Source organism: Oncorhynchus mykiss, chromosome 21, assembly GCF_013265735.2.
Source record: "Oncorhynchus mykiss isolate Arlee chromosome 21, USDA_OmykA_1.1, whole genome shotgun sequence".
Classification (NCBI taxonomy): Eukaryota; Metazoa; Chordata; class Actinopteri; order Salmoniformes; family Salmonidae; genus Oncorhynchus; species Oncorhynchus mykiss.
The window spans coordinates 32,471,204-32,494,635 of record NC_048585.1 but is presented as its reverse complement, the minus strand read 5'-3'; the positions used below and the strand labels follow the sequence as shown (position 1 = coordinate 32,494,635).

At 44.4% G+C, this 23,432-nt stretch overlaps 1 protein-coding gene across 7 annotated transcripts; it reads right to left on the bottom strand.

The window, feature by feature from the left end:
- Positions 1–294: 294 nt before the first annotated feature.
- LOC110500263 (regulator of nonsense transcripts 2) lies at positions 295–20,655 on the bottom strand. 7 transcript variants are annotated; one of them, XM_036957670.1, is made up of 23 exons: positions 20,536–20,655; positions 18,540–18,908; positions 17,623–18,402; positions 17,282–17,442; positions 15,273–15,461; positions 15,025–15,180; positions 14,435–14,538; positions 14,190–14,275; positions 13,782–13,890; positions 13,512–13,625; positions 12,548–12,664; positions 11,808–11,993; positions 10,512–10,715; positions 9,729–10,004; positions 9,382–9,565; positions 7,986–8,146; positions 7,504–7,608; positions 7,336–7,434; positions 7,031–7,204; positions 5,997–6,138; positions 2,905–3,025; positions 1,947–1,994; positions 295–1,774 (listed from the first exon to the last, which is right to left on the bottom strand). In XM_036957670.1, exons 2-22 carry the CDS (start codon positions 18,905–18,907, stop codon positions 1,988–1,990), a joined length of 3,843 nt encoding a protein of 1,280 aa, XP_036813565.1. In that variant the 5' UTR covers position 18,908; positions 20,536–20,655; the 3' UTR covers positions 295–1,774; positions 1,947–1,987. The 7 variants fall into 7 exon arrangements, with proteins under 7 accessions (XP_036813565.1, XP_036813566.1, XP_036813564.1 ...); XM_036957671.1 differs by having other exon boundaries at positions 295–1,771; XM_036957669.1 differs by lacking the exon at positions 1,947–1,994.
- Between the last annotated feature and the right edge of the window lie 2,777 nt (positions 20,656–23,432).

The following is a 23,432-nucleotide window of genomic DNA, read 5'->3' as shown; positions in this document are numbered from 1 at the left end:
GTAAAATGTAACATCCATATAAGGCCACCTATGTAAACTTCAACATTTATTTATCCTGCAATAAATTTGGTTCAATTGGTAACATACATTTTTGTATTCTTCTAAGGCCTCTTAAGGGGTAATACATCTACAAGTAACTAAATGTAATCAGATTACTTTACTGAGTTTGGGGAATCCAAAAGTTACATTACTGATAATTTTGGACCGGTGACGAACCAGTAACTGTACTTAGAAAGTAACCTACCCAACCCTGGGTGGGACACAGATCATGGACGCAGTAAAGAAGTCAAGCCAGAGGAGTGAGTCACAAACTGACACTTTTACTGAAACACAGGCAGAAATCGGCTTACAGAGCTGGTGCAGAAAAGCCCATGCAGTACAGTACAGATTATCTATCTATATATTCAACAGACAGAAATAATCAAACAGAAATTATCATCACTGAGTATGACTCAGGAGGCAAGAGCACAGATCTTATCCACAGTATCTTATCCATTTGTCAAAAACTACAATACAGCAGACAAATTCCAAATCAACAAACTGTATATCACCCCAAAAAAGTATAGATTTTTCATGAAAATAAAGGAAACATCTAGAAAGCAAAAATGCTGAAAAAATAAAGAATATGTATTATATTCATCACTTATATTTTATTTTTTATTTCTGATGATGAAACGCTGGTCAGTCAACCCTGGTCTTGTAACAGCCTCGGGGTCAGGGTCGTCACCGTGACAAGGTGTTCCACTTCCAACAGGGTTAGGAGGAGCAAACCATCTCTATGGTACAGATGTAGGACCTTAATTTGATCACCCTGTTTCAGGACAACTTACTTTCCTGCAATGCAGGACATTTTAAAACGTGTAGTTCATGAGGTTTAAAAAGGCTTCTGAAGATTTTAATTTCAACTTTACAAAAATGTATCAACCAAAAAGTCTGTTAATCATAATAATTCACATTTCCTGTTGCTGCAGGATTATTGTCCTGCTGTAGCAAACTGACTCAAATGAAGATCCTACATCTGTAACCATTGCTCACACAAGCAACCACGCCTTTCTGTACATCATCCTGTCCTCCTTGTTCCCTTGTTTATTGAGTCATTTAGTAGTGGTGACCCCATCTGTGCTCCCTCTCCTCCTCCTCCATCAAGCTGCCTTTGAACAGTGTGTGATTTAGCTAGATAAAGAGAAAAAAAAGACTGAACAACAGACCTGTTCCCAGTAAGAGAAGCACAGTTCATCTCCAAAGATGTTACACCCTCACCCGTCCCCTTTGCTTTGACACATTCTGTCCATTGTCCTCCTCTTGTGAGCCCTTGTACACCATATCCTCATCCTGCACGGGAGCGAAGAGAAGACGACTGTAGTCCCTTGTCCTGCAGCCCAGCTGTCCGTGCGTCTGTTTGTCTGCGTCCATGTCTGCCCGTACATACGTCCGACAGCTGGTCAATCGTTCATCTTTTGATTCGTTCTTTTGTTCAGGCGGGGTGGGTGTTTGTGCTGCTGTGCTGGTGTCGTCCCGGGCGACGCACAGAAAGGAAGGGGTGTTCTCTGGAACGCCTTAGCTGGCTGAAGGGGGTGCCCCCCTCTTCCCCACCCCTCGTTGATGCCCTTTCTCCTTCTCTTCCTCCGGCGGCGGGGTTAGGTGTGGGGGTCTGCGCTTGCGTCAGTGGGCGGCTGGCGGACTCACTCCCTGCTCAGGCGAGACCGATGGTCCGCTCGCCCTGTCTTGCTCTCTCATTTGCTTGCTCCCTCGGCCAGACTCCAATCAGCATCTCCTAGGGGACAGAGCAGGGCTTTACTGTAGTAGCTGTCTCCAGAACACTCACTGGAGTATTTATCCCATCCTCAAATCCCCAAAACATCCATCCAAGATCCACCTCCTTTCCCACACCCATCCTTCCCTCAACCTCCTGCCCCAATATCTGTCCCCATTCACTCCTTCAGTACCATCATTACTGCATCTCCTTCCATCCATAGGTTGCAATGGTCTAGCGTCTGTTCGTGAGAAAATGTAATTGTGAGTGACAATCCAAAATAAAGTTTTGTTATTCATCAAAAACATAATTGTGTACTTTGCCATCAGTATCATGTAGGCATCTGTCAAATGTATGTTAGGCATGAATATGATGCGTTATGTTGGCGTGGATCTAAATATCTCCTTTCTGAATGATTTTGTCACTTTTCCAAGACAAATATGAGGGAAGGACAAAGAACCACAAGCTATTTCTGTTCTGATGAAAATAGAAAGTTCGGGCAATCTTTATTTCCAAAGATAGAAAGGAATCTTTACAGCTTTAAGGAAAAATAATATGAAAATGCACTTTAGTGCCTGCAAAGCAGAACAGATATATTTTCTTTCACTGTGCAAAAATAAAGGGGGACAAGTCTGTATCTGATCAGAATACTCAAAACATAAGCAGGGCCTGAGTGCAGAATGCAGTCTGTCAGTAGCGTGTCCGACTGAGCTGGCTGGCCCTAGCCTCCTGGCCCTCATAACTGTTGTTTCTCTTGTGTTTCTCTTGCCTTTCTTGTCTGTCACGCTTTTCGTGCCTTTCATTTCTCTCCTGCTTTGTTTCCTGCTTTCTGTTCAGGTGCAGAGAACAAGGAGGGAGAGTCAGTGAGTTGACTAGCACCACGTCCTTCGACAGGATCCCATTCTAATGCCAACCCTATTCCCCCCTGCAGTGAATACAGGCTGTGTGTGAGTGTATTTAGGTGTGGTGGTGATTAGGACACAAAACAAAAGTTTCATTCCACCACTGTCCCAGCCACTGTGACAGCTGCATTAAAGAAAGTTCACCAGTCACTCAGACTTTCTACCAGCATTTGGCTGGTGGTCTGCTGTTGATTCCAGGCCCTGGTGGTGTGTGTGTAGTGGGTAGGTAAGTTGAGGAGCGAGTCTCACCTTCCTCCGGTCTTGAAGATGAGGTCGGCGTTGGGTGCCCCTTTGGGGTGTTGGTAGCGCGGGCGCCGCTCCCGGTTGGTGTTGGCAGGAGCGGGCCGCTGGGCCAGAGACGCCATCATTTCTACATAGCAAAAACCAAGAAGGTAAACACAACGCTACACAAACCAAGCGAGTTTAAGACAATGCTACAGAAACAAATGCAACACGAACCAACAACGTTAAAACAACGCTACACAAACCAACAACGTGTAGGCATGTTGAATTTTGGTCGTACTCCTGCTGCTTTCTCTCGTCATCTCTCAAAAACACTCCCCATTTCTTTTCCTAATGACCCATTCTCCATCTGTCCCTCTTCTTATCAGTACTGTATAATAAAAGGGTGTCCAATCAAAAATGCATCTTTTGACAAAGGAGTAAAATAATGTGTAGATACTCCTCTAAGAGAACCTCATGTCTCTTCCAAACATCATGTCTATCATAATCCGTTACAAAACCTATTGGGAGTTTTAAACTCTTGTAGGATGGCCAGAACTAAATCAATGGAGGCGCGAGAAGAAAAGTAGGCAACAGTCAGGACAATTGCATTGCGTCAGCTAGGAGGATTCTGTGCAAGAATTAAGGCTACTGCTCCCTGACAGGCTCACTTTCCCATTGAACTCGTCATCTTTCTTTGAATCGGCAGTACATAAAACAATAGAGGTAAGATGGATATCGGTTTTGAGACATGACACATAGTATTTCCATATTATACGCTTTTTCAGTTAGAAGATTTCACACAAAAACAAGCATATCTCTGTGAAATGTCAACGGAGCACTGAGCGTATACCAAGTTTATTATTTTCAAAGCCTTTTACATTTAATTCAGCTCGTGTCATGCTAATTTAGCTTTTCTGCGACCTGCAGAAACAACTTTAAAGACGACAGCCACAAAATGTCAAATCTTGAAAAGATGCTACAAGAGGCCTGCGTCGCTATTTCAACAGAGCACGGTGCTTACTCAAATCAAAACGACGTTTATTGGTCACGTACACAGATTTGTAATGCAGGTGCAGAGAAATGCTTGTATTTCTAGCTCCAACAGTGCAGTAACACACATAATGCATGAAGTAAAAAAATTAAGAAATTAAGAAATATCAGAACGAGCAATGTCAGAAAATATACAGTGGGGCAAGAAAGTATTTAGTCAGGCACCAATTGTGCAAGTTCTCCCACTTAAAAAGATGAGAGGCCTGTAATTTTCATCATAGGTACACTTCAACCATGACAGACAAAATGAGAAAAAAAATCCAGAAAATCACATTGTAGGATTTTTTATGAATTTATTTGCAAATTATGTTGGAAAATAAGTATTTGGTCAATAATAAAAGTTTATCTCAATACTTTGTTATATACCCTTTGTTGGCAATGAGAGAGGTCAAACGTTTTCTGTAAGTCTTAACAAGGTTTTCACACACTGTTGCTGGTATTTTGGCCCATTCCTCCATGCAGATCTCCTCTAGAGCAGTGATGTTTTGGGGCTGTTGCTGGGCAACACAGACTTTCAACTCACTCCAAAGATTTTCTATGGGGTTGAGATCTGGAGACTGGCTAGGCCACTCCAGGACCTTGAAATGCTTCTTACGAAGCCACTACTTCGTTGCCCGGGCGGTGTATTTGGGATCATTGTCATGCTGAAAGACCCAGCCACGTTTCATCTTCAATGCCCTTGCTGATGGAAGGAGGTCTTCACTCAAAATCCCACGATACATGGCCCATTCATTCTTTCCTTTACACAGATCAGTCGTTCTGGTCCCTTTGCAGAAAAACAGCCCCAAAGCATGATGTTTACACCCCCATGCTTCACAGTAGGTATGGTGTTCTTTGGATGCAACTCAGCATTCTTTGTCCTCCAAACACGACGAGTTGAGTTTTTACCAAAAAGTTATATTTTGGTTTCATCTGACCATATGACATTCTCCCAATCTTCTTCTGGATCATCCAAATGCTCTCTAGCAAACTTCAGACGGGCCTGGACATGTACTGGCTTAAGCAGGGGGACACGTCTGGCACTGCAGGATTTGAGTCCCTGGCGGCGTAGTGTGTTACTGATGGTAGGCTTTGTTACTTTGGTCCCAGCTCTCTGCAGGTCATTCACTAGGTCCCCCCGTGTGGTTCTGGGATTTTTGCTCACCGTTCTTGTGATCATTTTGACCCCACGGGGTGAGATCTTGCGTGGAGCCCCAGATCGAAGGAGATTATCAGTGGTCTTCTATGTCTTCCATTTCCTAATAATTGCTCCCACAGTTGATTTCTTCAAACCAAGCTGCTTACCTATTGCAGATTCAGTCTTCCCAGCCTGGTGCAGGTCTACAATTTTGTTTCTGGTGTCCTTTGACAGCTCTTTAGTCTTGGCCATAGTGGAGTTTGGAGTGTGACGGTTTGAGGTTGTGGACAGGTGTCTTTTATACTAATAACAAGTTCCAACAGGTGCCATTAATACAGGTAACGAGTGGAGGACAGAGGAGCCTCGCAAAGAATAAGTTACAGGTCTGTGAGAGCCAGAAATCTTGCTTGTTTGTAGGTGACCAAATACTTATTTTCCACCATAATTTGCAAATAAATTCATTAAAAATCCTATAATGTGATTTTCTGGATTTATTTTTCTCATTTTGTCTGTCATAGTTGAAGTGTACCTATGATGAAAATTACAGGCCTCTCTAATCTTTTTAAGTGGGAGAACTTGCACAATTGGTGGCTGACTACATACTTTTTTGCCCCACTGTATGTACATAGGGCAGCAGTCTCTAAGGTGCAGGGTAAAGTACCGGGTGGTAGCCGGCTAGTAACAGTGACTAAGGTTCAGGGCAGGGTACTGGGCGGAGGCCGGCTAGTGGTGACTGTGTTTTTTATCGGCTGTATTAGGTTATGAAATCCAACATTTTGGATATAAAGTTAATGATATGTTAGATAAAGACCACACCGAATGATTCAGAACATGAATAATCATATTTGTCTTGGTAAAATGTATTTTATAACATAAGGAAGTGACATTTTATCACCAACGTGAGTTTTCACCCACTCGAGGCAGAGTGAGTGGACACCCTATTTAATACCTTGGTAGTCTTCTTGCTCCTGTCTCTCGTTGATGTCCAGAGTGAGCTTCTTCATCCTCATCCTCTCCTCCTGCTCTGCCTGCTGCTGGTTGAAGTGGTTGGCAGCCAGGTGGGAGGATAAAGGCACGTTCAGGATCTTAAACTGGAAAACAAGAGAGACAAAACAGAGACACATTCAAGAACTTTAACTCCAGTTAGGAGATCTGAAACAGGCACATTAAGCATTGAGAAGGAGCAAGAGTTACATCTCATGCTGTCGGCAGACAATGGGACAAGTGCTCAGTATTCACACTGCAGAAACATGCTCTCCTGGCTCACTATTCAACCTTTTACAACATGCCCCGTGATGTTTTTTCTCTGGCTGTGCTAAAACTCAAATGTGTTTCCCGGACAGAGGTCCAGGCAGCAGAGAAAGTGAGGGAGGGCCACTCCCATGGTGTGGAGCTGACAGAGGAATGTAGTGAATGTGTCTGACAGGGAGGGGTCCAGATAGCTGTGACGCTTCCTAACACACACTGAACCGCTTTATCCTCACCTCAGGAAAGGCACTACAGGAGAGGATAGTGTGTTTACCATGGGGGTGTATGGAGAGACACGTCATCTATAATGCATTAAGCAATTTATATAGCTTCATTTTACAGCAACAAAAAACGTCTATAGCCGGTACTGTTATTTGGTCAAAACATAATGTTTACATAAGGTTTGTTATCCGGTAAATGTCCTTTAAAAGCAGTTGCTGGAAGTGTAGTGGACTGAGTTTAGAGAGGTTTACTTTAACGTCTTGATTTTTCTGGGCAGAGAATGTGTACACACTCTGAACCTACAACAGTAAAAGAGCTGGTCGTCTCTACCCCACCACCATTCATTCCACCAGCGGACTGGGCCTAAATACACACACACACACACACACACACACACACACAACTCAGAGTCAATATTATCACTGGGTCTGACAGTGCTGATTCTGTGGAGGGATCTGACTGAACTAACAGCGAAGGAGACTTCAACAAGTTAGTATGTGTGCGTGAGTGTACCTGCTGTTTGTTGCCCTTGCGCGTGAGCATGACAAACTGCATGGTGTCTGAGATGCCTCCGTCTCCCTCTCCAGAGCAGACGGGTCCTCCAGGGCCTTTCTTCAGCTGGCTCTTCAGCTGCAGGGGGATGGCCACGTCCAACTGGTGCACCTTCACTGCCTCCCCGCTCCGCTGCTACACACGCAGCGCACACACACACACACACAACTCCTGTTAATACCCGTTTTTTAAAACAAAAGTAGTACAGTACTACGGACATAGTGACTGTGGCACACAGATTAGAGAGAATAGGAGAGATACTGTACCTGCAGGTTCTCCAGCATCATCTTGTCCAGAGCCTGGATGAAGTCCTCATCCTCAGCACATGCCACATGCTTCAGACCGCCACCACGGATGGTCACCTCCTACAGGACAAGACCGTCAGCAACACAATAACCCCTCTCCCTTTCTCCCTCTCCTTGCCATCTTCTTACATTGTTCTCCTCGTCCGTCTCGTTCTCCTTGTTGGAGTCAGTCAGATAGTCAGTGTTCTCCTCCTCCTCTTCCTCCCGCTCCTCTTCCTCATTCTCAGACCCTTCCTGGAACACACAGCAGGTTCTTAGATGGGGGGGAGGGGGGGGGGGGGTGATTGTGTGCTAGCTTCTGTAAGGTAGAAAAACAAAACACTAAACCTGGAGAGCTATGTTGTACGTCGGGCATGATAAGAGTTGAGTCAACATATCAATCTAGCAACACAACAAGATGACCCGCTTCCTTATACAGTATCTTGCTTAGGACTGGGCTTCTGTCCTCAGTTTGCGACCCCCCCCCCCCCCTACAAAACTAGGGGTGAGGGCCAAATTAATGAATGATAGATGAGTGAATGAGTGAGAGATCTAGTATCCACCTATTATGAGAGACTTGTGTCTTAGACATGCAATGAATGAATGGATGAATAAAAAATGGACAGAATCACTTCTTCCTCTGGCTCGTTCATCTCGCTCTCATTGCCAGACTGTTCCTCTGTGTCCGCCCCTCCCTCTTCGTCGTCATCCTCGTCATCCTCGTCTAGGGCCTCGCCTTCACTCCCCATGGCACTGGAGGGCCGGCCGTCCTTCTGTCCATCCATGGCCAGTCCTTCAGGACACAAACATACGCACACACACACACACCTTCATTCGAATGGCGCAGCGTCAGGTTGCAAGACTAAGTCTTGAAGCAAGAGACTTCGAGAGAAAACAGATGCTTGGGGAGACCGTGACTATAACTTCAGAAGCCTGATGAGCTGAGAGCAGTAGAGGAGCAGATAGATGTATACGTTAAGAGACGCTACTAAGCAGTAGAACTTAGTTAAGGAGGGTTCAGCAGAGGCAGAGGAATGCCTTCAGTGCCTTATCTTGGTTAAAGGATGAATGGCGAAACAATGAGGCCACTGTACAGCCTGTGGCTTACATCACCCTCATCAATCACTCATAACATTCACGGTACAGACAGACAGACACGCACAGGGTTTTTCAAAAGCGTTCTCTCTCGCATTCCACGTCAGCACCTTGAAACCTTGAAACAATTTTCTGTGCCTGGGTTAATACAGCGGACTACTTGTTCTGTGACTCAGAACGCATTACACCCGCTAAACGAGTGCTTCCTTCTTCCTCCTCCGTGTCCCACGGGGTATTTCATTATCTACATCCTGTCGGTCTCTTGATTGTTTCTCTATCTCTGTGCATCTCTTTTACTTTCCTCTCCATCAGATAGCGACCAACTGCGTTTCACCTAAAGAAACACTTTCAGTATTGTGCCACTTTAGAACAGCAGGCGCAATAGGGCTATGTTGTATTTGACAATGTATTGACACATCGTGTCATTGGGATGTCACTCAGGTATTTATTCATATTCCCCTATAAACCCTGAAGTGAACACTTACTTGAGTAAATGTGTTTTTGTTTGTGCAGACTTAAGAGTGTGCGCTTTAAGTGGCAGGCTACAGTGCAGGCAGGTCTGACTGCTGTGTGTTTGTAGTATATGTGTGAGAGGGCCAGGTATGCGTGTTATTATGAGGGAATTAGACCTGTCTGACAGACAGACAGAGAGTGGTAGGAGCTGAAGCAGCCTCCTACACACGGGGGAATGTTGCTCAGCAGGGAGGACAGAGAGCAGGAGTGGGCCAACCTGAGGAGCTAGCTGCTACAGCAACATATTTCCGAGGCCTGCAGGCATACACACACACACGCACTAGAAACATGTGCGGGACTCGTGTATGACAATGATCTTTAACAACCTTGTTGTAGTGTGCGTGTGTGTGTGCATGTGTGTGTGCCCTTATGCCTGCATTCCTGTGTGTCTGTCAATCGCTCTCTCTCTCAGTCTCTTACCCAGTTTAACGAGGAACTCCCTCTCCAACTCGGTGACGTGTCGTGTGGAGTCTTCCAGGGAGATGCAGAGCTTCATCTTGGGCCGGAGAAGCTCCAGGGTGTCACTGATCATGTAGTCAATGTCGATGGGGAACTGGTGCTCCGCACTCCACACCTCCACACTCTTCTTCCACCAGATATACCTCTGGAGGACAGACAACAACACATCAGAGTTTAGGGACAGTCTTGTAACGAATTCATGTATTTGACATTATGACACAACAGTATCAAAAACCATTCATGGTGAGAGAGAGAGAGAGGCTGAGAGGAGTGAAATAAGGGGAGGTTAAACGGTCATACCGACTGACCTGGAAGTAGATGAGGAAGCAGTCCAGCTTCCTCTTGCTGGAGCCGCGGTCAAAGTACTGTCCGCAGGTGTCAAGCAGGGTGCAGACCATGCGGATGCGGAACAGGTGCTCGGGGGGATCCAGGGGGCTGGGGCTGCCGTCCGGGTTCACGCCGAACGAGATGAAGGAGAAGAGGGTGCGGAAGATGACCGCTGACTCCACCATGCGGTAGTTGTAGAGCTCCCCCAGAAACTTGGCACTGCTGATCCGACGCTGGTTGAACTTGGGCTGGTTCACCTGCAAAGGAGAGGGGAGAAGGAGCGATGATGGGGGTTGAGATCGAGGAGAAAACGGGCGAGATGATTAGACATGGAGAGGAGGGGGAGAGATGAGAGAAAGCAGGTGAGGTGGAATGGCAGAAAGGTGTTGAAGTTGAGTGCATCTGTGCTCAGAAACACCATAAATAAGCCCCAGGGAAGACTTCACCCACATGAACCTCAGATTTAGCACTCAATTTGTTACTGTGTGTCACGCAAACCACATATCTGAACCAGAAACAAGCAGTTCGACAGCCTGTTCACACGGTATACAACACGTAGCCTCAACAATCACTCATTCAAGTCATAAAAAAAGTACCATCAATCTGCTCGGGCTCTTCACATAGCCCTTACATCCAGGAATGAACTCTTGAATCTGGGCCTGACTCCAACCAGCTCCTCCTCCCTGGTCCTCACCTCCAATCCCAGAAACAGCTCACCACCCTGGGCTTGCCTTGCCCTCCCCACACCCTCCCATGGTGCTCACCTCCATTCCCAGGCGGATGTCCTCCAGGACCCCATCCACCACGTGGATGCCCACGTCCTCCTGGTAGGCCACAAGGCCGGCCAGCAGGTTGGCCACACAGTGGATGCTGTTGTACTTGATGTTCCAGATGTTGACCATGCAACAGATCAGGTAGCCTTTAGACTCTGGGTCCTGCCAGGGGAGTTTACGCATCTGCCTCAACACCTAGGGTAGGGGAGGGAGGAGAGAAGGGAATGGAGAGGAAGGAGATGAGGAAGAGGGAGACAAGGAAGCGGAGAACGAGAAGGGAGAGGAAAGATGATAATCGGCAGGTGTTTGATACTTCTGTTGTGGTTTAGTTTTTTGGTATGTTAAAGAAAGTACAGACTAATAGGGGGGGGGGTCAAGACCCTCAAATCTCTCTATAGTGTTTTGATGAGGGGCAAGGGTATAAATAGAGCTGTATAATAAGAGTTTGGTCGCAGCAGTTGTGATGTGTGTGTAGCATGAGTGTACAAAATATTAGTAAAACCTTCCTAATATTGAGTTGCTCCCCTTTTGCCTTCAAAACAGCCTACAATTTGTTGAGGCATGGACTCTACAAGGTGGCGAAACCGTTCCAGTGAAAGTTCCAGAGGTCTAAATATGATACCTCCCCCAAAAAAATACTAACCTCCACTGTTACTGTAATTGTCAGAGGTTAGCATGTATTGGGGGTTATGACATTTGCGCGTCTAACTTTCTCACGCATAGCGATTCATTCAGGATGATCCATAGCATCAAGGCAGCATCCACATTAATGTAGAATGTAGAAACGCATTCTATTCTTATCTACAATAAAAGCGACTCCAAAATTACGCAATACATTATGCACCATTCATTTCTATTGGGCACAAAATGATCTGAAACACAGCAGATGCATCCAACAAGTTTGTATAGTCATTGCGTGCTAGGAATATGTAACCAAATATATTTTACTATTATAATACACATAAGTGAATTTGACCCAATACCTTTGGTCCCCTAAAATGCGGGGACTATGGACAAAAATGTATGGAGAAAAAATTTATGTAATTTCATAAACGGTTCACCCGATATGGATCAAAATACCTTCAAATTAAAGCTGACAGTCTGCACTTTAACCTCATAGTATCATTTCAACCGCAAAGTGCTGGAGTACCGAGGCAAAACAACAAACAAACGTGTCCCTGTCCCAATACTTTTGGAGCTGACTGTCTCTTAAGACGAATGCACTAACTGTAAGTTGCTCTGGATACGAGCGTCTGCTAAGTGACTCAAATGTAATCATCTTCCTACCTTCTCCGTGGTGACCTTGGAGAGGTCCTTGTAGAGCAGTTTGCGGATGTACTCTTGCAGCGGGGGCCTCTTCTTCCTGACAGTCTTCTCCATGGGCGGGGGGTTGCAGTAGTAGTAGGCATTCTCCACCATGGTCACGTAGCGAGCATCCAGGTGCTGCGCCTGCTTCTTACGCATCATTTGCTCCTGAAACAAGCAAACATACAAAAACAAGTGAGCCCTTCAATATAGAACCCAACTGAAATCCCTCAAAAAAGGTTTGTTATCTTATTATATTGCTAAACGTAACCTAGAAAATATGGCAGCTGTGCACGCGACATGAATAACCTCGTCCAAATGCAATTTAGGGACAATAAAGCTGGATTAATAGCACTTTATAAATCAGATTTAACCCTGGATTTCGGCACCAGTTAGGAAGGCCAAGACATGTCTCTCTCCGGGACTTTGGATGCACTCCAAAACCTTTGGGGAATTCCAGTATCGTGTTTGATAGGTGTGTGTGCTTATACATTAGCGGAGGCTGCTGAGGGGAGAACGGCTCCTAATAATAGCCGGAACGGAGCAAATGGAACGGCATCAAACACCTGGAAACCATGTGTCCAATCTATTCAAAAAAAATGCCACCGATTCTGCTCCAGTCATTACCACGAGGCCGTTCTCCCTAATTAAAGGTTTCGCCAACCTCCTGTGCTGTATACGTACGTGTGTGCATTGCCGTGTGTGCGTGTGTGTGTTTGTACCAGAAGGACGCTGGTCCGGAGGTGGGAGTCGGGGGATCGGAAGAGGAAGCGTCCACTGGTCTCCAGCAGAGTGCAGGCCATCTCTATGTGGTGGTGGGAGAAGTCTGACAGCAGCATCTGTAGAGCAACACACACACACACACACAAACACACACATCACTCAGTAACATGATGATGACAGTGTAATACAATAATTGTAACAGTAACCTAGTTTCCATTCACAGTTTTTATGCGAGTAAAGTCATGTCATATATAATTTTTAAAAATCACGACAGGCGTGACGGAGAAAGGAAGTGTCAGTACAATTTCATAAATGTCGACAAACAATTTGTTCGTTCGACATGGTGGGATCATTTTGTGTCGGTAAAATGAATTATGTGACAATTGCAGTGAAAACTCCTTCATGCGCAAATATTGATATAATAAAACCATCATGATGATGTAAATGCTGGATATGAAGTTGTACTACCACTACGGCATGGAAAAGTATTAAGAGTTTATAGGCAGCTGAAATAAGTTCTGGTGGTTAAGTGATGGATGGTGATGAGCTTTGAAGGTGTTATTTGAATGCTGGTGACGTGATGATGGATGCAAGGCTGTCAATTATCAAATGCAAATGATATTGCTCTTATCCACATCTCATCATATAACCTACCCACCCTGTCCACTTCATCAGCGAACTGTTGTCTCGAGAGCATGCGCCAAAACCAGATTGGGCAAGTTACCTATTTATCGCGACAGTTTTGGTGACAAAACCATTGGTAGAGTTAAAAATGAAATGGAAACATTGTACTTCTGCTTTTTATTTGGTACATGATGGAAACACACCTCTTGTTGGAATATTTGAAAATTGTTTTTTTCTTCTTCAGATTTTAAAATAGTTGCATGAAAATCTGTCAACCAATTGGATGGAAACCTAGCTAATGAAAGCACAGCTTCCTGGTGAAAGAGAAGCATCCCCTACCTTCAGACAATGCAGAGTGTCCGTTTTAGAGAACAGCTTGAACTTCGCCAGCTCCCCGATAAACCGTACAGTTTTATTTTTGGTTTCAATGTTGATCTGGTCCTTCTTCCGGATCTACAAAGCAACACAGCAAGCATTCTGTATTGACATCTCCTTCAAAACTGTTTGTTTTCTTCAGTACAGGTCCTATTTTAATGAGGCAGTGGTTCTGTATGAAAGACACAACAAAGACAAAGGTGTTAATAGTTGTTGTAAAGTCTTGGGACCTACATGGAACCTGAAGTCTCCTTTGAGTATAGAGCACAGGTCATCGGCCACATCTGACATGCAGGGGTGAAGGGTGGCCACCAGACGGGAGTAAAATGGCAGCAGATCCAACCTGGAAGAACACAACACAACCATGAGCTTTACAATGGTGTTAGTACCATTGACTCCTTTAAGCCATTTCAAATTAAATGAGCAACGACACCACCTAGTGGGGAAAAGGGACAAAAAAAACAACAACATTCCCACACAAATCAATCCATGATCAAATCCTTCCAAATTAACTATTTGCGTGTGTGTGTGTGTGTGTGTGCATGTGTGCTTTGTCAGGGAACAGTGAAGAAAGTCTGGACCAGCTTCCTGATCAAATCCTTTCAAATGAACTATCTGCTAGCTTTATAGTGAGTCTGGTACCTTTGTCTGGGAACGGTGAAGAGAGCCCGGACCAGCTTCCTCCTGTTTGACTTGGTGTTCATGTTCATGCAGAAATCCATGGCAGCCTGTGAACAAACACACAAACGGTCAGACTAATTCACTGCACAATTGCGTATTTAGTACCACATTCCCTGTGAATCATTGCCTTTGTGGCTAAACTCAAATTGTTACGCATGGAATAGATCCTTCGGGTATGCTGAAGGTGTGTTGTGTTCTCTCCTTGCCTTGTCTATGAGGTCTCTGTTGACGCAGTTGGGAAGCTGCTGGATGAAGGCGTCCACGATGAGCTTCAGGTGGGACCCGGTGCTTGCCTCCTCATCCTCTTGTTCTTCACACGGAAACAGGGAGGACACAGTCAAACATGAATACAACAAAGTCATGCTCCAAATATCCCCTTAGCGAACTTAAAGAGTCACTCAGCGACAGAAACAGAAAGAGCAAAGCCATAGCATAGGTATAGACCTAAGAATGGGGTTGATACATGTGGAATATTAGAAACCTTGTGAATGACTGTCTGGTTTCCACATGCTCAGCAACACACCTCTGTTTACTTGATTGGCCCTGAGCACCCATGAGTGGGCTCTAGCTCTGTTTCCCTGACCTCTCTCATACCCTAACTTGAGCCCTGGAAGAGACACACAAACACCAAGACACTGTCCATGTCAATAACCAACATGCCTCCTCTATCCAGAGGTTGTAGATATTCGATTATTGCCGCCCTCTTGATGTAACTGTCAAAATGGACAGCTGGCAGTGCAAAGCGCTGGGTGTTGTGTGCTGCTTGGTGGCAGGCAGGCTGGTGGGTAGAGAATACCTTCATCTTTACCTTGCTCGTCCAATAGTTTTTTGGCAAGCTCTGCCTCGTTCTCTGCCTCGTCAGGTCCATCCAGCTCCAGAGGGTCATCAGCGATGTCTAGAGACTCGAGCTCCAACTCCAACTCCTCTGTGGTGGCCGCAGCATCTTTAGCCTCTGAGGAAAGGATACAGCAACAAGAGAATGGTCATTCAGACAGTGTGAGTCCGTGTGTGTGTGCATGCGTGCATGTGTGTATGCGGCTGTACCTTTACCAGCAGCCTCTTCTTTGTCCTTGCCCTTCTCGTTATCTTTGAACAGGATGGCGGGGACGAAGGCCTTCAGGTCCACCATGTTCTCATAGAAGTTCCTGGCATCCTCGTCCTCCCAGATGCCCCCCTCCAGGTCATACTCCCCGGGCTTCCCAGGGGTGAAGATGTCAATGCCAGGACCGTGCTCTATCACACAGAGAGGAGAGGAGATGGTTAGATACATACAGACACCAAAGACTGTTGGCTACATATAACCAACAGCAAAAAAACATGATAACAATGTGGCTTTATAACAAAAATCACCCAAAATGACAACAAAACGCACAGTCTTTATACAGTGCCTTGCGAAAGTATTCGGCCCCCTTGAACTTTGCGACCTTTTGCCACATTTCAGGCTTCAAACATAAAGATATAAAACTGTATTTTTTTGTGAAGAATCAACAACAAGTGGGACACAATCATGAAGTGGAACGACATTTATTGGATATTTCAAACTTTTTAAACAAATCAAAAACTGAAAAATTGGGCGTGCAAAATTATTCAGCCCCTTTACTTTCAGTGCAGCAAACTCTCTCCAGAGGTTCAGTGAGGATCTCTGAATGATCCAATGTTGACCTAAATGACTAATGATGATAAATACAATCCACCTGTGTGTAATCAAGTCTCCGTATAAATGCACCTGCACTGTGATAGTCTCAGAGGTCCGTCAAAAGCGCAGAGAGCATCATGAAGAACAAGGAACACACCAGGCAGGTCCGAGATACTGTTGTGAAGAAGTTTAAAGCCGGATTTGGATACAAAAAGATTTCCCAAGCTTTAAACATCCCAAGGAGCACTGTGCAAGCGATAATATTGAAATGGAAGGAGTATCAGACCACTGCAAATCTACCAAGACCTGGCCGTCCCTCTAAACTTTCAGCTCATACAAGGAGAAGACTGATCAGAGATGCAGCCAAGAGGCCCATGATCACTCTGGATGAACTGCAGAGATCTACAGCTGAGGTGGGAGACTCTGTCCATAGGACAACAATCAGTCGTATATTGCACAAATCTGGCCTTTATGGAAGAGTGGCAAGAAGAAAGCCATTTCTTAAAGATATCCATAAAAAGTGTTGTTTAAAGTTTGCCACAAGCCACCTGGGAGACACACCAAACATGTGGAAGAAGGTGCTCTGGTCAGATGAAACCAAAATTGAACTTTTTGGCAACAATGCAAAACGTTATGTTTGGCGTAAAAGCAACACAGCTGAACACACCATCCCCACTGTCAAACATGGTGGTGGCAGCATCATGGTTTGGGCCTGCTTTTCTTCAGCAGGGACGATGGTTAAAATTGATGGGGAGATGGATGGAGCCAAATACAGGACCATTCTGGAAGAAAACCTGATGGAGACTGCAAAAGACCTGAGACTGGGACGGAGATTTGTCTTCCAACAAGACAATGATCCAAAACATAAAGCAAAATCTACAATGGAATGGTTCAAAAATAAACATATCCAGGTGTTAGAATGGCCAAGTCAAAGTCCAGACCTGAATCCAATCGAGAATCTGTGGAAAGAACTGAAAACTGCTGTTCACAAATGCTCTCCATCCAACCTCACTGAGCTCGAGCTGTTTTGCAACGAGGAATGGGAAAAAATGTCAGTCTCTCGATGTGCAAAACTGATAGAGACATACCCCAAGCGACATACAGCTTTTAATCACAGCAAAAGGTGGCGCTACAAAGTATTAACTTAAGGGGGCTGAATAATTTTGCGCGCCCAATTTTTCAGTTTTTGATTTGTTAAAAAAGTTTGAAATATCCAATAAATGTCGTTCCACTTCATGATTGTGTCCCACTTGTTGTTGATTCTTTACAAAAAAATACAGTTTTATATCTTTATGTTTGAAGCCTGAAATGTGGCAAAAGGTCGCAAAGTTCAAGGGGGCCGAATACTTTCGCAAGGCACTGTATATTGTTCCTATACCAAAGTAATAAAGAGTATACAAGGATTGTTATTCTTTACCTTCCTGCACAGTCTTGTCCAGTGGAAGTTCTGGCATGTTCTCATCCAGAAAGTCAGCCAGAGACTGGGTGTTAGCCAGCAACTTCTGGTAGGATGTAGCAAACTCCTCATACTGCTTGTGTCTGTCCTCACTCAGCTCCCCTTTGGAGTGGAGGATACGCCTGGAGGAAGAAAAAACATGGAGGTGTCAGTATGTACACTAAAAGACATTTAGCATGTTACTCAAAATGGCTATGCGTCTTGTACTGTGGCAGGAGTATACACTGAAATCAATAATACAAGAGAAGTTGTGAGATGGGTCATGTTGAAAGAATTCTCCCAGGAAGCCTAGGCCCCATCACCTGTTCTGCCTCTCGATGTTCTGCAACTCGCGGTGGTCCTTCTTCAGGTGCTTGGTGAGCGAGGTGAAGTACTCCCTCAGAAGGTTCTGGAAGGGCTGCTGCTTCTCCGTGTTGATGATCTCACTGGGAGGGAAGGCCAGGCCAAACTTCTCCTGTGCAGCCTTCACTTTGCGAGGCACCAGGCCCGCAATGTCGTCCCCGCAGTGCTTACAGAAGCTGATGACCACCGACACATGCGTGTGTGTCTCGCGGTCTGTTCCAATGATGCTCTTCAGCTGCTCGTAGATGAGCGAAAGGCCCTCCTTGTCCGTAAACAGGCCCACGATGGTAAGCTCTGCGATGAAGCGCAGGTCGGTGCGCAGCTTGCTCACGTTGGGCGCCTTCTCCTCCTTGCGCGCCTCAAAGTGCCTCTTCCAGGCCTGGAGGAGCAATGGGGCGAATTCAGCGTAGCGCTGGTGAAAGAGGGAGCACAGGTGCACAGCGCAGCCCACATCAGAGATCTTCAGCTTGGCCTCCACCACTGAGCCCACCGCCTCGCCGATGTACTTGCTGAGGTTGAGCGAGCCGAAGTCATTGGAGAGGGCTTCACGCTGCTGCTCAGTGAGCGTGCGCAGCTTCTTGACGAAGGCCGTGTTCTTCTTCAAGCTGGAGTCAAGGCGGCTAAAGAAGGTTTCCTCGGGACGGCCCTCGTGGGCGTTCTGATTGCGGATGCGCAGCTCCTTCCGGCACTGGTGGCGCTCCCAGGCCTCCTGGTGGAGCTGGTGACCCTCTTCCTTCTCCCTGGAGTGGGAAGAAAGATGGAGAATCAAGTTAGCAATTATCGGAATTCACAAATACTAACCATACACAAAGTTTATGATGTTGAGAGCACCTACAGTAGATACATTACTATGGTGGTTCCACCCCTGAGCTCTTACTTGAGTTGAGCTGCCTCCTCTTCACGCTGTCTCTTGGCCTCCTCCTCCTGAACTTTCCTCTCCTGCTCCTCCTGCTGTTTCTTCTCCTCTTCCTCCTTCATCCTCTGCTCCTCCTCTGCCTTCTGTTTCTCCTCCTCTTTCCGTTTCCGCTCCTTTTCTTCCTTCTTTCTTTTGTCCTCCTCAAGTCTCCTCCTCTTTTCCTCTGCGGCCTTACCGATATCTTTCTTGCCACTCATCTTTGCCTCATCCTTCACTTTATCCCGGGAGGAGGCGGGCCGTCTATCACCCTCTCTGTCTTTCTCCTTGTTACTAAAGGAGCTCACCTCTTTCTCATCCATGTTTAATGATCTCTTGCCCTCAGCAAGCATTCTAGAAAAACAAAGTTGAATCATTCACATTAGCAGTGTTACCCATATCAGTGCTAGGCAAGCCTAGTTAATAACGTTGGGCCAGTAACCGAATCCCCGAGCTGACAAGGTAAACATCTGCCGTTCTTCCCCTGAACAAGGAAGTTAACCCACTGTTCCTAGGCCGTCATTGTAAATAAGAATGTGTTCTTAACTGACTTGTCTAGTTAAATAAAGGTTTAATAAAAAAACATTGAACCCTAGAGGCCTGAATATTGACTTTGATCTCAGGCCCTTCTTATGAACAAATGTTTCCTTAATAAACAGCTTATTAGCGTACACCTAATATGTTCCCCCTGTTGATGATGCTCATTATATATTAAGGTTGAACCAAATGATTTCATGTAACAAAAATGAAATGAAATACGAAATTATGTGAAATTTAATTAAACAATATTATATGTTGATGCTAATATGATTTAAAATATTCCATTATGTTTCTATATGATAATAGCGTAATATATTTAATATGCCATATACTATTTTTTAACAGTTTCACGAATAAATTTGAATTAACTTAATAATTATGACACACCCCTCACTATTGTCATTGGTTACACTAATTGCACTGTTTGTCTACATAACCCGGTTCAAGTACTCATGATATTACCCTGAAGAAGGCACAGTGACCCCGAAACGTTGGTAAATACCCATTCAATTGCTGGGAGTTTATACATGGAGTGTGCCACTTAGTTTATTCGCTGTTCGTCAGTACCTGTGCATAAACTATTCTGGGTGTGCGCAAGGTCATGTTTTTTTTATCAAAAAAATATATATCAACTTTGACTTAACGTTAATATTCGTTGATCATATCATTGGCTAATTCACATTGCTAGCTATACATGTATCACAAAATGTAAGCATTTAACTGTAAGGTGTTGTATTCGGCTCAAGTGACAAACTTTGATTTGTGACTGACCGAGTTGCTAAAAGTTTGAGCCAGCCGTTGGTGAAAGCGTCACAAGATGAAATGTCAGTGATTGAATATTGCAATAGCGAACGTTAGTTAACGTTCGCTAGTTATTTTCAAATCTCCGCCAACTACCATATCTAGGTAATGTCATAAAATGCATAAAACCTCCAAGTTGACTACACGCCAATTACATGTTTGCCAACGTGCGTTGTGAGCCTATTTGACTCTTATTAAATTGCATGTGTGATAGTGCTGTTTAGGTAACGTTAGCTATGTTGACATTGTCTTACCTACGACGCACGTATAGCTAACATAACATGAACTAAGCTAACTTGCTGAACACAACGGTTAGGTAAGAACCGTAATTTAGCAATTGTACGACTACTATGTGCAATTATTTTATAACTACGAAAAAGTGTATAAATGTTTTTACCACCAGTTTTGACAAAACTGTACACATTAAACCAAAGTTACGTTGCTAACGCGTTAGCTAGATAACTGTTAGGCCACTTCGGATTGAGTCGCGACTCGAGAGGTAAACAAATGCCTTGGTAGCCCGCGAACATTAAGATCGTCGATGTCAATCGTCTGCATAAACCAAAAACAAGTGTCAACATATATTAGTAATAATTACATATCGTTCATTATAGAATATAGTCTAAAACCAAATTATTACCTTCGATTTCTCTCAAAATAAACATCGGACTTGTGTTGATAAGTAAAAATGATTTCCTTGTGCGGCAAAGGACCCCTTGGATTAGGCACCAAATAATCTGCCTGAAAGGAAATGTAGGGTCTAATCTGCTTTGTTTATTGAATGGATAAGCAGATTGAACATCTTTAATATAGTAGTATTTTTATCAGTAGATAAATTGAACTACACCAATTTTATAATTTAGTTATGTATTCATGGTACTTTAATTTAGACAGGCAATGTCGCAGATTATATTAGGGAGTGGGTCTCTGTTGTGTCTGCTGGAGCAACAGTTGCAGCAGAGAGTTCCAGTCAATTATTTATACATTAGTCATTCAGCAGATTTACAGGAGCAATTATGATTAAGTGCCTTGGTCGGGTTATTGGCCTAACACTCTTAACTGCTGTGGGTAAAGAATTAACGGTCTAAACTGATAAATATTCGGTTATCACGTTTTATTTCGTTTACTGTCAGATGTCTGCATGCATAATAGAAAACAGAACTAATGGTACGAAATATTATACATTTTAGTAAAACATTATCCTATTATCCATTATATACATTTATAGAAATGTGTTATGGTTTCAATAGTCTAAAAGTTTCCATTCTATTTTTGTCAGTTTTCCCTCATCTATTACTGATAAGAGAACAAATTCAATGGAGAGAACTTGTTTTACCGGTCCACAGTGGCGATTTTAGCACGTAAATCTTGGTGGGACAAAGCATAATTTACTGCCTTTAACAAAAACATATTTAAGACTTTAACTAGGCAAGTCAGTTTAAAAAAAATCTTATTTACAATGAAGGCGAGGTTAAATGCCTCCAACTCAATCATCAAGTTTCCGGACGACACTACAGTGGTAGGCTTGATTACCAACAACGACGAGACGGCCTACAGGGAGGAGGTAAGGGCCCGCGGAGTGTGGTGTCAGGAAAATAACCTCACACTCAACGTCAACAAAACTAAGGAGATGATTGTGGACTTCAGGAAACAGCAGAGGGAGCACCCCCCTATCCACATCGATGGGACAGTAGTGGAGAGGGTAGTAAGTTTTAAGTTCCTCAGCGTACACATCACAGACAAACTGAATTGGTCCATCCACACAGACAGCATCGTGAACCTCAGGAGGCTGAAGAAATTAGGCTTGTCACCAAAAGCACTCACAAACTTCTACAGATGCACAATCAAGAGCATCCTGTCGTGCCTGGTACAGCAACTGCTCCGCCCACAACCGCAAGGCTCTCCAGAGGGTAGTGAGGTCTGCACAACACACCACCGGGGGCAAACTACCTGCCCTCCAGGACACCTACACCACCCGATGTCACAGGAAGGCCATTAAGATCATCAAGGACAACAACCACCCGAGCCACTGCCTGTTCACCCCGCTATCATCCAGAAGGCGAGGTCAGTACAGGTGCATCAAAGCTGGGACCGAGAGACTGAAAAACAGCTTCTATCTCAAGGCCATCAGACTGTTAAACAGCCACCACTAATGGCCTTGAGATAGAAGCTGTTTTTCAGTCTCTCGGTCCCTGCTTTAATGCACCTGTACTGACCTCGCTTTCTGGATGATAGCGGGGTGAACAGGCTGTGGCTCGGGTGGTTGTTGTCCTTGATGATCTTTATGGCCTTCCTGTGACATCGGGTGGTGTAGGTGGTGACACATTGTTGAATTTGCGATTTCCAATGTTGAATTGAAAAGGATTTGCCAGTAGATTGGCAATGTGATTCATGACTGCTTGTCTATCTTGATCATGGACTACAGGAAACAGCAAAGAGTGCACGCCCCCATCCACACCGAAGGGAGCCAGGGATGGTCAAAAGCTTCAAGTTACCCTGCGTGCACATCACTGAGGACCTGAAATGGTCCCTTCACACCGACAACAAATTCCCTAAAACAACATTATGTTAGAGAACTGAACATTTAATTATCTGGCAACAGCTCTGGTGGCCATTCCTGTCGTCAAAATACCAATTGCAAGCTCCCTGAAAACTTGACATATCTGTGACGTTGTGTGACAAAACTGCACATTTTAGAGTGGCCTTTCTAGGAAGTTGTTTCTAATGTTCGGTATACTCAGTGTACACACCATTCACATACATATATATATTTATATTCCAGACTCGATTTAGTTTTTTGTTCATGTTTTTTTTTGCTGTGTATACAAATACTGTATTCTCGACATAGCTTATTCTATTATTTCTACTACTGGACGTTTTATTTGTTACACTGTCTGTACACACCGCAAATGTGTTTAATATGCTGATTCTTGACATAGCTCACTCTAATATATCTACTGCTGTACATACTTTATCATTCTTAGTATATCATGTTGTCACGTCTGCTCCCGCTCTTCTCCCCGAGCGCCAGACTGCCCTGCATTATGCACTCCTGCCACCATCATTATGCACACCTGCCTTCCCTTGTCACACACATCAACGATATTGGACTCACCTGGACTCAATCACCTGTTTATTACCTCCCCTATATTTGTCAGTTCCCCACTGCCTCTTTGGTTCTCGTCTGTTTTTGTTTCGCAGTTCTGATGCTGTTCCTGTCCGTGTACCTGGTTCGCTTCCGCAGAGTCGTTCCTTACTAATGTGTACATTTATCCGGTGTAATACCGTATAAGATTGCATTTGGATTAATTGGATTTGTTCTGACATTTCAAGATGTTATATATTAGTGTACTTTGGCATTTTATCTGCATTTTTATGAGCTAGTAACAAGCATTTAGCTGCACCTGCTATAACGTCTGCTAAACTGTACTAACCAATAAACTGTATATATTTCTATTTTTTTTCAGTGAATGTTGCATATGCATTCATGCCAAAGTGAGTTTAGCCTACCTCCATTGACAGTGAAATGGGGAAGAA